Source organism: Herpailurus yagouaroundi, unplaced genomic scaffold (assembly GCF_014898765.1).
Source record: "Herpailurus yagouaroundi ecotype Mexico unplaced genomic scaffold, PumYag 202, whole genome shotgun sequence".
Classification (NCBI taxonomy): domain Eukaryota; kingdom Metazoa; phylum Chordata; class Mammalia; order Carnivora; family Felidae; genus Herpailurus; species Herpailurus yagouaroundi.
In genome coordinates, this window is record NW_024412433.1 from 6,326,817 (window position 1) to 6,345,573 (window position 18,757).

Genomic DNA, 18,757 nt, shown 5'->3' on the forward strand with positions numbered 1-18,757 from the left:
GATCCCGAAAGTTCTCCGTGGTTGGAAAGGAGAGATTTTTTGTTGCTCAGAAGAGGAGGGCACAGGATCCAAGAGGGAAGAGAAAGGGGAGGGGAGAGGGGAGCAGGAAGAGAAGGGCGGAGAGAGGTAGTGGAATCCTGTGTAGTTTGAGGGCTCCCTCGGACCCACCCAAATTCTCCCCAAACCTACAAAACTCATGGATGGTGTCGGTGGGCTTCTGGTAGGAGCTGGCAAAGGGGCTGAGCTCCCCGGCCAGGGGCGTGAAGTGGACGGAACCCGCAAGCTCTTCTCTGAGGCCTGCACGAGGGGGCGGACGGCCTTCAGCTACGCTTTCAGTTCCAAGAGACTTCCTCAGCCCCCACCTCGCACAGCCCCGCGGCTCAGGCCCACCGTCCCCACCGACAGTGTCACCGCCAGGCCCTCGGCCGTCAGGAGGCCTCCGTCCCCAAGCAGCCTGGGCCGCGGGAGACAGGTCAGCCTGTCCGGTCCCCTGGCTCTCCCGATGACCTCTGACCCAGGCCTGGTGGTGACCAGGAGACCCAAGGCTCTGCCCCTGCCCCTCTCCCCCTCCAAAGCCACCCCAGGGGAAGCCACAGGGAAACAACACGACAACCAAAAACAGCCTGCCTTCTCCACACACACACAACACCCAGACAAGGCCCAGCCGCCTCTATTCCCAAACCAGACCGTCCAAGCTGCTCTTTGTGGCCACCCCGAGGGCTCGGATTGGTCTTTGAAAGCATCCGCCAGGCACGTCCTTCTCACGCTGAGGCTTCCCCTGCCCAGGAAGAAAAATCCAACTCGAAAGAGGCAGGTTCCCACGCAGGGCGGCCCGGCCACCCCCGCTTCCTCCCACTCAGAGCCGTGCCTCGTTAGCTGCCCGGAACCCTCCGTGCTTCTCTGAACTTGGGACCTTCACAGCTGCTGACCCGGCCCCCTGCGGACGCAGACACGGGCGGCCTGTGGGACGCGTGCCGGATACTGCATGCAAATCATTGTCACCGTCGCATCCCGCACACCTCGGCTCCTACGACCAGCCCACCCCACAAAGGATCCAGTCGTGACATTTGGGGGCCACATCTGCTTTGATGGCACTTAGCCCCAAGCCTGGCACGTAGCAGGGGCTCCTTCAATATTACGTGCTATGTGACCTAGGCACAGAAGCAGCAGACGACATATTTAAATACAAAAATACATGAGGTAGGAAAGTGAATGTATCATTTACAGATATGTATACTATTTAGTACACGTTACATGTCTAATATAAATCCTCAATCTTAGAATACAATCCCCTGCTGCTCCTTTCATGTATTCTCTTAAAATTCCCTAAATTGTCTGTAGTCTTTAAAAAATATCCAGCAGGGCACCTGGGTGGCTCAGTGGGTTAAGCATCCGACTCTCGGTTTCGGCTCAGGTCACGATCTCGTGGTTCGTGAGTCCGAGCCCAGCGTCTGGCTCCATGCTTACAGTGTGGAAGCTGCTGGGGATTCTCTCGCTCTCCTTCTCTCTCTGCCCCTCCCCTGCTGACGATGTCTCTCTCTCAAAATAAACCTTAAAAAAATGTCCAGCACTTTTCTCTTCCCTCCCCATTGATTATAATCCTGATACACATCTTCGCACGATCACCCATGCACAGCCCTCAAGTCCAAGAAAACAGGAATCTTCCCAGCCCCTCAATTAACAACAAACAACACAACTTCAGAAGGAGAGCAGCTGTAACAAAATACACCATCGTGTGATAGCGTGTCCAACAAAGATGGCGGCCACCACCAGTTCCTTTTGGCCCGCACGCAAGCGCCGCTCTCACCTCAAGAGGTGGGTCACGGAATCTGGGCCAGCCTTGACCGCTTTGATCAATAGACTCTGGTGGAAATGACATCATGCCAGGTGGAGGCCTAGCCTTCCGGAGCACTGCCAGTCTTTGCTTCCTCGCTCTTGGAAGCCAGCAACTGTGGACCAAGGGGGACAGCCCCAAGACCACCGTGTGGCGACAAGCCCAAGCCACCGGGATCAGACGTCACACGTGGGAGAGAAGCCACATGGAGGAGCATAGGGGTGCCAAATCCTGGCCTCGCCACCCACTGAATCCAGCCCGATAAATCCAGCCGCGCCCACAGGAAGCGGAACCGCCCGGCTGATGAGCCCCCAGACTCTTGACCCACAAAAAAACAAGAGCCAAACAAAATGGCTATTGGGAGCCACTGAAGGGTGGGGGGGGGGTGTTTGTTACACAGCAGTAGGTAACTAAAGCAAATTGTGATGGAAGCATTTGATTGTCCGCACAAAACAGACCATCATCCGGAGTAGTCGACTCCAATGTTCACAGCTGGCAGTTCCAGAGAAAGGGAAGACGAAGATTCCACAGGAAGACAAGAGCTACTCTGGGGGACCAGACACAGACACACCGTCCAGTCAGGACCTGTCAGGCAGGTGACCTGCCTCGCATCAGGGGCGCCCGGGTGGCCCAGTCAGTTAAGCACCTGACTCTTGATTTCGGCTCAGGTCACGACCTCACGGTTCGTGAGATTGAGCCCCGTGCTGGGTTCTGCACTGACAGCGTGGAGCCTGCTTGGGATTCTCTCTCTCCCTCTCTCTCTACCCCTCCCCTGCTCAGGTGCTCTCTGTCTCTCTCTTTCTCTCAAATTTAATAAACTTAAAAAAAAAAAAGAATTCTGGTGGTAAATAACACATAAATAACCCCCAAAATTTGAATTGGATAACTTCTCATGTAAGAGCTCTACGAGGGGGTAGCTTTTGGTCATTTCTTCACTCAATAAACATTCATTGAGACCCTAGTGGTCCAGGCAGGGTGCTGGAGAGTCTGCCTTACTCGATGGGGTACCGGCTAGCCACACACGGCATGGCCCTGGGGCGGAATGTGACTGCCGTCATCCAGGATGCCGTTCTCAAAATACCGTGATAAAACACCAGGTGTCATTACCCCCACAGAGCCTACCAGGGATCTGGTACTTATGAATCAGTTGTAATGCCTGCTAATCCTAAGTCACAATTTCCGGCCACCCAGCTCAGGGCGGATGTGGGCACACTCTCCCCTCGCCTAATGCTCACGTGTGTCTTCGTGCATTCGCAATGCCCTTCCAATTAAATAGCTAACAAATTAGAGCAGCATCGAGGACGAGCACAGAGGCTCACAGCCTCCCAAATCACTCTTCTGAGCCTCGCTGGTGTTTCTGTAACTGCAGGCATCTTACACCTGCTTTCGCAGCTGAGAGAAAGCGCAGAGGGGGCCCTGGGTCAGACAGACACAGGAGACAGTTCAAAGGTCGGGAAATAGGACTTTAGCACACAGGGGGCTCTCTGAGAAGTCACTCCGTTCCAGCCCCCAGACCTTGCATGCTGAACGCACACGGAACAGGGTCACTTCTATCTTTTCCTCTTTTTTTAAATAATTGACTTCTTTTGTTTTCAGACCACAACCACTGGCCTCCCGCTGAAAGATCAAAGACAACACAGATTTAAAAAAAATAATGTTTCCCAAACTATCATCAGAACTATACCTTTGTATCCAGCTGTCTAAACCGATGCCTCATTCTTCAAAGACGTTAAAAGAGAGAGAGAGAGAGAACAAGAGAAGGGCAGGGGGGGAGAGAAAAGGCTATTAGACTCCATTTTACAGTCTTTTAAAGAACAAAACGCCGATCGTTTTCATTTTCAGCTAAATCCGTGTCAGCTACGTCCTCTCGCCGATACCCACACGAAGCGGGATCCCACACTCACCCCCGTCAGAGGTACAGCATACACATGCTATCTCCACTGGCGGAGTGGCGGAATCTGACCTGTAAGGTCCACCACCCCCCCCACCCACCCCCGTTCCAGAATCAAGATCTCAGAGACCAGGAGCGGAGAAGACCTTAGGGCATCTGCCTTGTCACTCAGAGAAAGAGCACGCCATCCATCCCACGTAATAGCTGGGTTGAACTCGGCAAAGGGATTCGTTGTGCTTCTATTTACTCTTTCTTCGTTAGAGTGAATTTCGAGCCATGTTTGGAGCTCTCAGGAAGAGTGACCTCATCGGACCGTTAGCCACGTTAACCCGCATAATGAGAAGGGGACCGCTCCTAGAGGCCCTGCATGCCCTTTACTTGGGGACCGTCTACGGATTTAGCTGTGACGTATCTCATTCTATGGCATGTTTACAATGACTCCATGCAACTCATAACTGAGCTTCAGGACTTCTCAAGGACAGCCCGTAACGGACCCACCAAATGGTCTCCCGTTCTAGTTCTTCATCACAGAGACAGGTGTGCGTCACCTGTGAGATGATGCCAATTGCCCGAGATGGGTGGGTGGGTCTTCCCAGAATCCACCTCTGGAGCCATGGCAGAGCGACCTGCGCTCTTGTCACCTGGTTCCCAGGCCCCGCCCTGCAGCCTCCAAGTACCTCTTCCCTCCCTGGGGCCTCGGAGGGCAATCGGGGTGGCAAGTGGGTGGTCCTGCCCTTCTGGAAAGGCTGACACACACTCACGTGTTTCTCATCTTCAATTGCCCAGGTAATATCTTTTTGGTGCTTTTTCTTCCTGCTGTAAATTCTCTTCCCAGAGCTTACTCAAAGAAGCTACTTATGTTCTGTAAACTTAATGTACGCAAGGGGGGGCCGTGCAAAGCAGAAGCGAACGACTGACATACTCCTCTGAGGTGTCATTGGCTTTCGTGTTGATCTTGACGAGGTAATTTTCTTTCATGACACCCTCCCAGGCCAGAGTCTCGTTGTCTTCGTTTTTGAAACCTTGAATAATGAGACCAAAAAAAAAAAAAAAAAAAAAAAATCACACTGTTTCTTCTGCCCCTTACCTCCTAAATCTGCTCGTCATTTGGTGATACCCTGGACCCAGAAGATTTAAATTCGTCCCGCACGGGCTGATGTGAGTAACGTTACTTGCTAGTAACAGCCACAAAGCGATGGAATGCTAATGAATTTCTTGGTAACAGTGAAGAATTGGAGCTGTCTGAGTGAAACAGGAATGCAATCTTTATTCTAAACAGAAATCAATCAAAAGCCTGCCTGGGTGTTTTTGTGACTTAGTAAAATCATTTCACCAATGAATTCTGTCCTCACGTTTTATGTGTGCTCCTCTCTCGTTTTGATGACATAAAAAGGCTATGTCAACCACTCGGTTGGATAATTATGGACGGATCGCTACTCTCTCAACCTAAAAGGGGCGTAGGGACTTTGGAAGAGAGGACAATAAAGCCCGGACATCATTCCTACCCTTGTGAAATAATACGCCGTCTGGGTGTGGACCTCAAGGAAAATTCTTCCACTCAGTCCTTTTCCTTTCATCTAAGGCAGGGCCTGCTGTAAAACTGGCCTGGGGCATGTTCCAGCAAGATTCTCAGTTCAATTTCTTACAGTACCTGGGCCTCTCAGAAGGCAAGCAAACAAAATCAAAGATCAACAAGGCGCCTGCGTTTCAGGTAATGGCACAACGGACAGCAATCCTCCGTATGAACTCGTGGGGGGAAAAAAGCACCTAGGTTCAGGAAGGCGTCCACTTGCGGGAAAAAAAAAAAATCTAGTTTTATTTTTAAATTGCCTTTAAAGTGTAAGATCTTCCTGGATTTAAAAAGAATTAATCGGGAATCAAAAGCAGAGCCGATAGGCAAGTCACGGATTTCAGCAAATCCTATATAGCAAATGCCGGTTTACAGAAAATAATTCCTAACTGGATTTTTTTCCATTGGATTTTTCCTAGCAAAGTGGTTGCCAATGTCTTCTGCTCAAACCGCGATGCATGTAGAAACCCAGTGAGAGCACTGAACAACCAACACGGAAAGGAACAACACACACTCCTGGACACAGATGGCCAAAGAGTGACAGTGACAAATGAGCGACGGTCACGAACGACAGTGACCAAGACAGAATGGCAAGTTGTTTAGCAGTCGAAATAATGCCGTTGAGATGATGGCATGGCACTTTCACCACCCAACGTGGAAAATTAGCAAGGTCTACAGTAATAACTATGGCCTGTGTTGGCAAAGATGTGGATGAGTAGGTGTCCTGTAAGTTGGGGGAAAAGATCTGTAAATTGTTACAGCTGCAGCACATGATGGAGAAGGTGGAGGAGGGTGGCAGACAATATGAAAAGATTTAAATCTGTAAGTACCCTTTATCTAGAAATTTCTCTCTTAGAAATAACTCCAAGGGAAAAAAAATCAGCGGTGCGCTAAAAAATGAAGGCATACAGCTATTTATCGTCATGCCGTAGGACACGGAAAGCACCGAAACCCTCTACGTGTGTAACAGCGAGGGATTGGTGACGTTGAATGTGGCGCATCCGTAGGCTGGGAGAGTCTACAGTTCAAAACTGTCGTACAGGTTGATATTTATGTGTATGGAAAATGTGCATGATGTATTATTAACTAAATGAACAAATAAGGTTATGAATGTGTCTGTACAGAACAACCTAATTATCATATACCCACACGAAACTAATAGAATAGATACCATTATGTTAACAATATCTGAGTGGTGGCTTACGTGTGTCCTCGCTCTTTCTTATTTACGTTTTTCTGTATTTTTCAAATGTTCCATAATGAATATGGATTGGTTTTTTCTCATGGAAAGCAATATATTTCCTAACAGTGCAATTACTGGGAAGGGGCGGCATACTTTGTCATTGTTACTTTATGATGTCACCAAAAAGTAGCAAAAACGGAAGCCTGGGGGACGCCTGGGGGGCTCAGTCGGCTGAGCGTCCGACTTCGGCTCAGGTCATGATCTCACGGTCCGTGAGTTCGAGCCCCGCGTCGGGCCCTGTGCTAACAGCTCAGAGCCTGGAGCCCGCTTCGGATTCTGTGTCTCCCTCTCTCTCTACCCCTCCCCCACTTGTTCTCTTTCTCTCTCTCTCTCTCTCTCTCTCTCTCTCTAAAAATAAACATTAAAACATTTTTTTTAATGGAAGGTTGGATTCTACCTTATCTGAAAAGTTGTTTGAAAAATCTTGGCATTTTTCTCCAAAGGACAGTTTTGAGCTTAAATCCCATGACGTCCCGGTGACTTGGAGGCAAGTGCAAGGTGAATTTGGGAAACGAATTAGCACGAGAGGCTCTGGCAACCACCGAGTGCTGTGGTTTCTGGAATCCGTGATCTCCAAGCAGCGACAAACGAATGAATGGCGAGCAGGGTGTCCAGAAGTCTCCAGCGAGTAAACGGGGCTCTCGGCTCGCCCTCTCCCGCCATCACTGTGCCCGGCATGGAGAAGGACCTGTCCCGCTGTGCCCCCCTATTCCCTCTATTTCTTTATTCCTCCCTGAGACTAAGAACTATATGGGGAGAGAGAATGTCATCTTTTTCTCAAATGGTTGTAAGAGCATCATTCTCCCCGGGCGCCTGGGTGGCGCAGTCCGTTAAGCATCCGACTTCAGCCAGGTCACGATCTCGCGTGATCTCCCGTGATCTCGCGTGAGTTCGAGCCCCGCGTCGGGCTCTGGGCTGATGGCTCAGAGCCTGGAGCCTGTTTCCGATTCTGTGTCTCCCTCTCTCTCTGCCCCTCCCCTGTTCATGCTCTGTCTCTCTCTGTCCCAAAAATAAAATAAACGTTGAAAAAAAAATTAAAAAAAAAAAAAAAAAGAGCATCATTCTCCCAAGGAAACCAGTGCGGATTCACATAGCTCATTTCTGACCTGTTTGCCTCCTGAAGCTGAAGTCCTGCCCATTTGATGGCCAAATTGGGGGATTTGCTCCCATTTTTATGTTCTTAGCGTGCTTACTTGTTGACTAAGTTTTGGGGGAATAGAATGCATCGTGTCGTCAAACCCATCCAAATTCAGAAGACTGATTTGTCCTTAATGATACACTGGATTTTCTGGTCCCACTGATCTTGGACAGAGCACAGGGTACGTGTGGAGAGTGGATCTTCATTCCAAATCCACCTACCCAGCCCCAGCCGGAATCCAACCAGTGATGGGGATTCACGACCTCACACGGCTATTCATTTCATTTCCTGATAATGTGATTTGTTGGACACCGTCTTAAACTTTTACCAACTCAAAATCTTCCTCCCTGAAATTTTTATCCACGGTTCTTTCTCTGGAACCATGTAGGCAAAACTATGGGCCAAGCAGCCCAGCCCCCGCATGCCTCTGTTCGCAACTGGTACCCCCAGAACAGAGTTAGTATTTGTGAAGGAAGGAAGGCTTTGAGCAATATGACTGTTTTTACACTGTTTCTTCTCTGTGCGCCATAGGGTGTATCCCTTTTTGTGCTTTGCTTTCCTTGACTTAAAGTTTGTGACCGAAAAGTTCATGCTTTTCCTGACGATTTTTAAAAGAAATTTATGGGATGCCTGGGTGGCCCAGTCGGTTAAGTGTCTGACTCTTGATTTCAGCTCCAGTCGGGATCTCACGGTTCGTGAGTTCGAGTCCCACGTCAGGCTCTGCGCTGACAGCGTGGAGCCTGCTCGGGATTCTCTCTCTCCTCATCTCTCTGCCTCCCCCTGCCTGTGCTCTCTCAAAATAAATAAATAAACTTAAAAAATAAATAAAAGAAATATAAAGCCTCTCACAGCTCCGAAACACACGAGCCCTGGTGCCGTGCGTGATGAAGAGGTCAGCCTGCAGGCCTCCCCCAGAGCCAGATACCCTGGCTTAAATCTGAGGTCAGAAGGCAAATGAACGGGCTGGCGGTGCCCTTTCTATCTTTTTCTCTGAGCCCAAACACCCAAATGAATAACAATAAGCCTCTCCCTCCTTTCCTGCTTAATTTGGTCGAACCGTGTCTGCAAGCTAGGAAGATCTGTCTGGGTCCGTGGCCCCAGGATCAAGTGTTAAGAAAACCTAGCCTAGTGCAGGGAAGAGAGCTGTACCGGGGGAGGGTGTCCCCCCAGGGTGACTGAGAATTCCCTGATGATAGATTCTGGCTCCCACAGCGGGGGGGGGGGGGGGGGGGGAAGGAGAGGGAGCCCAGTGGGGACCCTCCTGCTCCTTACCCCTTATCGGGGGCTAAGGAGGTGGGTAGCCCCGGGAAAAGGAGAGCTGTGGGCATCCCCGCCTTCTGGAAGGAAATGGGTCCCCATCAGGGAGAGTCTGCGTGGTGTGGACTAGAGGTTAAGGGGAAGCAGCACTGGAGAAAGTACCGGCAAGCCCTGGGAGTCGAGGGGCCAGCCAGGGAACAGCTGAAGGACCCACCAGGTGCCCACACAATAAAGGATCAGTTTGTGCACACACGCCAGGTCAGAGAGCACAGAGCCGGCCTAGAACAGCACCACTGTTTCCAGAAAAGACTTCCTGCTTCTTTCCCCTCCTCCCTCCCGGTGCTCCAACCCACAGAGGGTCCGTGACGGCAGCTGGCGGGTGGGAGAGAAGGGGCGAAGAGAGAGGCAGAAGCCAGCGGCCCACACTTCCTTCCAGCTCCCCCCGCTGAGAGGGGGCACAGCAAAAAGGGGAGCCTCCCGCCCGCATGGCCATCAATGGGCTGGTGAACAGACCAGACCGTACATGCAGTGAAGTAATGATAAGATTTTCGATTTCGCTCAGAGCGACCAGGAAAGTCAGGAGCTCTGCTGGGGCGGGGCTAACGTCTACCAGAGTCGACATCTCACGGAGGCAAAACCGAAGTCGCGTCTTGACACTGTCCTGCGCGTCCCACTTGTTCAACCTACTATTTGCACGATTATGATGCTCACCCGAATGTTATCCCCCCAGAATGAGACCAGCCCACAGATCTGCAACGCTCCCTTAACCTACTCTCTCCCTCGGGTAATTCCCTGTCTCTACGGACATACGCATGGGAGCGAGGCCGTGACTATAAAGAAGCCCCTTCCCACCGCCCTGAGCGGACATGGCGCGCGTCCCCCACGACTGAGCACTGCTCCTGTTCCCGGGCACGGAACGGACAATGACTCACAGCAAGGAGAAGTCTCCGTGTTTTCCCTCTTACAGCAGCACTGGAAACACTTCTTCACCACCATGTAGAAGTAGGCAAAGACCACGAAGGGGAAGGGGATGTTCAGACGGTTGCAGTACTCTTGCACCAGGAAGTATCTCTGGAACTTCCAGACCTGGTCGTTGTTCTCCTGGACGGTGCCCACGGTGTAGCTGGTAGGAGGGGAGACAAGGTCAAGCCTCAGCCTGCCACGCGCCTCCTCATTTGATTGCCAAACACGGTGGCATTGATAACGAGGCATGACTGTGATATAGCTTAAATGATAGCTTAAGTCCAGGCAGGGAGGAGAATCCGTACCGAGACCGGGGCCAGGACAGCTCAGCATCGGGCACTCTTCAGTTGGGGCTGGGCCAGAATTGTGTCTACGGCCTCGGGGTCTGGGGCTTGGGGTTTTAGCGCGCAAAAAATACTGTCCAGGGAACTTGTAAAAAGCTTTTTACTTCAAGACCTTTCAAGGATTCCCTTCTGTCGTTGGTCTGTTATTGTGTTAGTCACAAAGAGGCGAAGGTATCGACTCTCTTAGGAACAATTTGCTCCTCATATGTTGCTAACGGGAGTTTAATTGTAAACAGTCTGGGAAGGAAGTTTGTTCATATTTATCAAGGGCCTTAGAAATGTTCATCCCTTAGGGGATGCTCTATGTCCAAAGGATTTGGTTGGACAACTTAATTAAAGAAAACGATGAAGCATTTTACCAATTGGGAAGTTCAACCATCCCTTAGGGGCACCTAAGTGGCTTAGTCGGTTAAGCCACCAACTTTGGCTCGGGTCATGATCTCACGGTCCATGAGTTCAAGTCCCACGTTGGGCTTTGTGTTGACAGCTCAGAGCCTGGAGCCCGCTTCGGATTCTATGTCTCCCCCTCTCTCTGCCCCTCCCCTGCTCACGCTCTGTCTCCCTCTCTCTCAAAAATAAAATAAACATTAAAAAAGAAATGTTCATCCCTTTGATCCAATGACTTGACTTCTGGAAATTTAACCTAAGACTATGGAGGTACTGAGAAAAGAAAATATATCAAAGGATATACACGCATGGCTGTTTGCCACAACCCTGAAAAAACCAGCTTCCCCAACCTCCCACCTCAACAGAATGGGACAACGAAAATGCTCAACACTAAGAAAACGAATCACCCATCATGGTTAATCAATAGGACTGCATTATGTGGCCGTTCAAACTAATGATCACTAATAATTTTTATACTTTGGGGAAAGGCTTATAACACATGAAATAATTAGGCTCAAACTCACACTTAACCACACCATCTTACTACGTGAATCACAACTCACAGGGAGAAATAAATCCGCCATTCACAGTGGTGATCTCCAGCCCACATCGTGAATGTTCTCTATTCTCTTTTGTTCCCTTCCTAAGCATTACGCCATGGGCATGAATTATTCACGTAATTAGAAAAAACATCCACTGGTCAGAAGAATGTCTCATTGTGCCACTGATTTATCAGCTACAGATCAAACCAACCATAACACAGCTAACGCTGTGCACCAGACGCTGCTCGAAGCAGCCTGCTTCTACTAACGACGTAATCTGCAAACAACTCTCCATGGGATAAAAGTCCTACTTTCGTCTACAACGGACGGATCAGAGAACTGAGGTATAGCAGGCATAGGAATATTGTCTGAATTTCCCAACTAGGAAATGATAAGGCCAGGCCTTGGGCCCTGCGGTCCTGCCCAGCGTCTGTCTGCCTCATTACCACATAATACCACCTCCCAGAGTAAAGCAGGAAAGGTTCTGAGCTATGCTGTGTCTCCAAAGGATTTGGTTGGACTACTTCATTAAAGAAAACGATGAAGCGTTTTACCATTTGGGAAGTTCAACCATCGCAGATACTTGTATTGCTGATATCAAATAACCACCACCACCCCCCCACCCCCCTGCCGCCCTGAGAGCCAAAGAAGCAGCAATCAGTCTTTGAAATCTATAAGCAAATTCTGACTGGGTTTGCATTCAATTCTCCCAATTCTGGGTAAACACTTCGCAGGCCAGACCTGGATGAGGTGACCAGGCAGGGGACCCGGGTCTGTCTGTTGTGAGACCTCATTCTTGCACGCTACGATTTAAGGCTTAAATACCTTTAGCCAAGAAACGATCACACACACGGGCAAAACACTAACCTACACGGCTATGGCTTTGGTTACAAAAGCTTGGCTTTGCTCGTGTCGGAGCCTGCTGATGAACGGGACAGCCCGGGTCCTGGATTCCGTGCAGGACCGGTGTCGGCGGTAGGTGCCCCTTCGGCACCTATAAGCCCAGCCCCAAGGAGCCAGCCGTCTTTGCAGGAAGGGAATTCATGCTTCTTGAACATCTATAACACATCACCTCCTCCACGAGGCACGGAAGATGGTTGGCTGATTCTCATGTCAATTCTGTCCATTCTACGCAGATGGTTTTTTTTAGGTGGAAAACAGGACTGTGTTGTACGAGAGTGGAGCGGAGTGAACTCGGCAGCTAGCTTGCAGTTTCTTCCAGATGCAGGTCAGGCTGCTCTGAGGCCACCACCAACATCTTTACCTGTCCTCGTGGGTCCCCGCTGGCTCTTCAAACGGCACCGTAGGCCCCTGCGCTGAAAGAGGGGAGGGTGGCGGGCACACCCCGGATTCACGAAGTCCAGGCTGAGAACTTGCCAGAGGTCCGTCTGTTACGTTGTGACAGAACAAATGCCACCATCCAAATCACTGTCACTGGAGGATCTCAAAATGCTGACGTAACTAGTCAAACGGGCAAAAGCCACAGCATCCATTTCAACGCATCAAATGTTGTTCTCTGAGGTTCCGCCCGGAAGGAATCAACCACTCCTGTTGAAGGGAGGGACATGTCGGGTGCTTTCGAGCAGGGGGAGCCGGCCTCTCCGGCAGGTGGACCTCTCTCCCTTCCTCGGGAGCTCAGCACCGCACTCGGGCCAAGAAGAGTCCCAGTGGGAAACGATTTGCATCTTGGCTTCCTCACTAGTCGCTCAGAAGCTGCGAGAACATCCCATGTCTTCCGGGTCATCTAGAGAAGGGATTGGCCAACTGTGCCCGGGGGGCCAAATCCACCCCCCACCCCCACTGTTCTGCAGGGATCGCCACATTAGAATGGTCTTTGCCAAGCAGAAAGGTGGGGGTGGGTGCTTGGCACTGGGTCAAAGCCAAGACCCTAGCTGGCCCTCACAGGAAAAGTCGCCAGGCCCTGGTCTAGAATGCATTTGGGCCCATGCCCATAAACTAAGGTCTTCATTGGTATCATCCTCCTGGGCAAACAGTACAAACCCTTATCCGCATCCCAGGGGGCGACTTCGAGCCAGCTGATTACTGGACTTGAATGCCCAAAAGCCACTTTGCATAAATAACACATTTCTGGGGTTGGCCATGCTGGGGCTTATTTACACTGAGGCCCACCTTCCCCACACGGCAGGAGCTTCTAAACTTCTCCACCCCTCCCCCCACAGATGAGTTCCAGACTCAGACAAAGAGAGAGACAGGAGCGTTCCCCAGGGAAGGCGGATCGATAATTGAGCACCGCTTCAAACTGCTTTGTTAAAATAATTTTTATATTCTTTAGGCACTGCGTTCCATCTCTGTAAAAGGAGAGGCAGGATCCTGGTGCCAATACGTGAGCACCACCCCCCTCAGCAAATGTCCAGAGCAACTCAGACACCATCTCTCCCACCCAGGTTCTGGGCATCTCCCTGTCGGCCGCTGACCATCCAGAGCCTTCCTGGAGAGGGAGTCCACGATGTTCCCTTTGACCCTACGACTCCACGGATATCATGTGCCCTCCGCTACCCAGCTGGTGGGAGATCTGCAGTGATGACTGAGTTTGGTCCCCTAAGACCACCCAAGTGCCTTCTGTGGAGCAGGACTGAGGAGGCAGGAACCTCACAGGGACACAAAGTTTCAGAGATTTGCTGACACTGAAAATGTTACCAAGAGATAACAAATGTTTAGGATTCAGATAGCCTTGAACATAAATGAGATCCAGCAGCACGTTAACAGAATAATATGCCATGACCAAAGAACAGAGGACGACTAAATATTAAGATCATTTATATAATATATCATTTTCCTAATACATCACAGATCAAAAGGAAACATGCCATTTCCCTAGCTGCTAGAAAGTCTTCTGGCAAATTCAACATCCATTTCTGATTAGAAAAACTAAAAAAAGAAGTAGGAGGAAAAGAAAGGAGTTAAATAAATAAGAAACAGAGGAAACTTCCATGGCACAATTTAAAAAAGGAGAGAGAGAATAAAAGAATTCAGTAAGGAGACTCATTCCAAAATAAATAAGCAAATCTTTAATAGCCTTCCTACATGTCAAAAATTACTTACTGAAAAAAAAATAATAGGAAACAATATCTTGTTCGCAATCACAAATGGCTAGGAGAAAAGGTAACCAAAAATCTTCCAGATCCATATTATAAAACTGTTCATCGTCACCAGGAAACCACGTATCTTTGAAAAAGTGGAGAATCACACCATTTTTTCTGGATGGCAAGATACCATTTTTTTTTTCAGCCTCCCCTGAATGATTCTGTCAAGTTCACATCATCACAATAAAATTCACAAGGGTCTTTTTTTTTTTGAAGGGGAAAGAATAAAGGGTTTTGGAAGATGAGCCTTAGGCGCCTCCCTGTTATTAAATGTACGAGAAAATCCAGAAAAAGTTTTGAATGAGAATAAGGAAGGGGACTTGCACAACAGATGCTAAAATCATTTTTTTAAGTCAGTAATTAAAGCCATTTGGTAGTAAAAACCAAAATAGACTGATCAACAGACCAGAACAGCAAGTCTGCCAAAAAAAATCACGAAGAAAAAGAAGACGCTAAAACAATGGCAGAATTTTAGAATGAACTGAAAGACGAGAAACTTGCCAGCTAGATCTCAATCAGGAAACACCTCCTCTGAGCTTTTCGCAGATTTCACACGCGTTCCATCTGTTACTTCTTCCCAGACACGCCAGCAATATCCGGCCAGACCTGCCCAGTGGCCTTGGCGACCCCGACTTCTGCTGCCTCCCCCCAGGCCCCTCCTGCACATCTCTGTTCCCCTCTCATTCCACAAGATCAAAAAAACAGGTTCAAAGTCAACAGTAAGAGACAGCCAACCATTTCACTACGCTGATTTTTTTTTTTTTTTTCAGAGAGAGAGAGAATGAGCATGGGATACGAGCAGAGGGAGAGAGAGGGAAAGAGAATCCCAAGCAGTCTCCACGCTCAGTACAGAGCCCAACACGGGGCTCGATCCCACAACCCTAGGACCGGGACCTGAGCCGACATCAAGAGTCAGACGCTCAACCAACTGAGCCACCCAGGCGCCCCTCACTACACTGATTTTGGAAGTGCGAACTCGGTTTAGTGTTTTGCTCTCAGAATCACACGACTAAGACTGTGCCCTGTGCCCAGCATCAAGACCCAGCAGATGCTCCTTCATCTGCGAGAAAATGTCCTACTTCTTTAACGTGGCATAAAAGACACCCCACAACCTGGCCCCTGCCTCCCTTTCCACCCCCTTCAGTGGCTGATTCTCCCCAGACTAGCTTTATCTCCCCTGCTTCGCCCCCCACCCACCGCCTTGAGTCAGGCTATGGGCTCCCCCCAGTAAGGGGTCCTCTGAGTGAATGTCACCTCTGCTCAGTGCCACTCCTCCAATGTTCTGTCACACCTAATAACGCTGCCCTGGTCTCCACAGTCTCTGAAAACAGCCTTTTTAGTACTTCTTATATAATATTCTGTTATGTTATATTACGTAATATCATTATACTACATTGTTATGTATTGCATTATATCGCACATTGTATCATATCATACTATATGAATACGTCTATGTGCCCCTCAGCTCCTTTAACAGCACAGACTTAACTTCTCTCTGCCTCCAGCTCCTCATCTGCAAAGTGATAAAAAAAAGCCACACCTCCACCAAAAGGGTCAATGACAGGCACCTGCATGGCCACACCAGAAGAGAATCAGTAAATACGAGCTATTCTTTTTTTTTTTTTAATTTTTTTTTTCAACGTTTATTTATTTTTGGGACAGAGAGAGACAGAGCATGAACGGGGGAGGGGCAGAGAGAGAGGGAGACACAGAATCGGAAACAGGCTCCAGGCTCCGAGCCATCCGCCCAGAGCCCGACGCGGGGCTCGAACTCACGGACCGCGAGATCGTGACCTGGCTGAAGTCGGCCGCTTAACCGACTGCGCCACCCGGGCGCCCCAATACGAGCTATTCTTAAGACCACGTTCTCTGCTCCTTTCTTGTTCTCACCCCTTTCAACAGCGCCCCCGAGCCAGTCGAAGTGTCACCCAAACCTCTAGTTGGTCCTGGTGATTATTTTCTTTTTTTTCTACTTTTCTGCATATTGTAATGAACGCATATTCCTCCTAAGATGGAAACATATTTTGGTTACAGAAATTCTCCTAGATGAGGACATGTTTGACGGATCCCCTTTGGGAAAAAAAGGCAAAGGGTGGAATATCTCCAGGACGGTGCCCGTGAGCATCACAGCTGCGTGTCAAGATGACCCAGAGTCATCTACTGACTGTAAGTTCACTTCATGCTCTGATGAGCTGCACAGGGCCCGTGATCGATAATTTTAATGCAGAATAATCACAGAGGTTTACAGCCATTACCTCTCCCTGTTGAATGCCATCTAGAGAGCACTCGAATACTGCTTTAAAATTCCCAAGTGCTCCTTTACATTACAGTTCATAAGGTCGCCGTTGTGTATGGTTAAGCTTTCACATGAATGCTTGGATGTGATGCGAGACGGGGGTCACCGCCTGGCGGCCACTGGCCCACAAAGCCCAAAACAACTACTCCCACGGCCGTCAGAAACAGTGTTCGGAAGATTCCGCCCAAGGGTGGCGGGAGGGTGGCTCCAGTTACTCACAAGTTCCCAGACAGGCATCAACAAAGAAAAGGTCTCTGGTTTAACCCGGGACTATTCTCTTTTCTTTTTTCTTTTTTAATTTTTTACATTTGTTTATTTAATTTGAGAGAGAGAGAGAGAGAGCGAGCAAGTAAGGGGGAAGGGGCAGAGAGAGAGAGAGAATTCCAAGAAGGCTCCATGCTGACAGAGGTGGGGCTCAAACTCACGAACCATGAGATCATGACCCGAGCCTAGGTCAAGAGTCGGACGCTCAACCAACTGAGCCATCCAGGCACCCCTCACCAAGGACTATTCTAGGAGACCCCCCCAAGGGGAGGGATGCCCCTAAGTTGTCACACCTAAGCGCTGAATAGGGCAACAGTAGGGTACCGTGCCATGGTTGGGTGTCTTAGGGAGGAGAATTGCATTCAAGACCTGAATGGACACAGGTAAGCTGGACGGCCGTGTGGCCAGACCCATGGCCAGGCATTCACTTCCTCAACCTGAAAATGACACGCTGGGCTCCAGTCCCTCCAGGCTCCAGATTCTATCAGTTCATCATTATAATGCGGATAATAGATTAGAAATGTGGCAAGGTCCTCCCTTCACAGCACACAGACCCAGGACAGACCTAAGTCATATTCTACTCTGTGCCTCTCTGAGATTTACCAAATTAGTGCAACTCAGATGTCACGGCTTTGGGAGCTATCAGCCCCTTTGGTTAATTTCTGGGGAAACTGCATGGTGGCCAGTTTTCACACGGCCTGTCCCGTGATCGGTGTAAAGGTTGTAAGGGTGTGTCCTCCCTCCCTGGCTTTCATGTGGACACATAATCACCCAGCAGCTGCCACTCTCTCTGCAGCTCAGACTGGGACCTCAGGCAGCATGACCCTGTGTAGCTTCTTGACTCCTGAGTCCTTCCCTGCCTGGCCACCCGTTGGGGTGGTGACGGAGAGGGTTGCACATTCTCTCCTTAGGTCCACGTGGACACAACAACCATATGATCTCCGTGGCCCCCCCAGGCACAGAACAGACATTATACATCTATGTGCTACAGCCCCCGCTGGTCTGTGACCCACCAATGACACGTCTCAGGAAATGTAAAGACCTGAGAGCCAAGCTCCCAAGGCGTAACTGAATAATGAACTAAACACAGGAAGAGCCCTGTTCTCATTCATCCAACCCACAAAGGTCCGGGTGCTGAGCCTGACCCGTCTCCATCCTCTAGAGCTTACGGTCCAGAAGGACAGAGGGTTGTCACTGTGTGGGGGTGCGGGGAGTCTCTACACCAAGTGGGGAGGGCATCGGGGACCACTCGGGCAGAGGATGACGCTCAGCTCCTTAAAAGGCGAGCAGGATCGGGGCAAGAGACAGGCAAGATGGAGCAAGTAATCCCGACAGAAGGAACAGCACTTGCAAAGCATCAGATGTCATAGGTCACCACCCTGTTTCAGGACAGACACCCAGGTGCTCCCCAGGGACAGACCGTGAGATGTCTGACTGTTGCTCAAAAGCCAGGTCATGCACAGCCTTGGAAAAAGCTGGAGAACCTGAAATTTACCTCGAAAGCCATGGGGAAATACCGACATCCTCTCAGAATTTTAAGTAGAGCAGTGACATTTTAGCAACATTACTGCGGCCACAGTGTAGAGGTGGGACCGAGGGAGGACTTCTTTGTATGCGGGTAGACCAGATGGCCACTCACTGCTCAGCCTGCTAGATGGGTAACAAGTCCAGAGGCATGTGGCCCCACCCACCCCTGTGCAAAAGGAGGCCACGGACCCTCATCGACAATCCTTGTGTCTCTTGGGAGTCCAGGGCTCTATGCAACAGCTGTCTTTTTCTTATTTTTTCTCTACATTATAGAAGCTTTATGCGATTACTGTAACAAGTGAAATACATACCTGTATTTTTTTTTTATTTTTTACATGTTTATTTATTTTTGAGAGAGAGAGAGAGAGAGTATGGGAGCTGGGGAGGGGCAGAGAGA

The 18,757-nt window shown here is 49.7% G+C and overlaps 1 protein-coding gene across 1 annotated transcript in view; it reads right to left on the reverse strand.

Annotated features, from left to right (window-relative positions):
• Positions 1-18,757, reverse strand: part of TRPM8 (transient receptor potential cation channel subfamily M member 8) — a 96,190-nt gene that overhangs the window by 7,313 nt on the left and 70,120 nt on the right. Inside the window, exons 22-24 of the mRNA XM_040450613.1 lie at positions 9,866-10,056; positions 4,648-4,747; positions 3,519-3,552 (exon numbers count right to left, since the gene is read on the reverse strand). Coding sequence (XP_040306547.1) covers positions 3,519-3,552; positions 4,648-4,747; positions 9,866-10,056 — 325 coding nt within the window. The remainder of the gene's footprint in view (positions 1-3,518; positions 3,553-4,647; positions 4,748-9,865; positions 10,057-18,757) is intronic.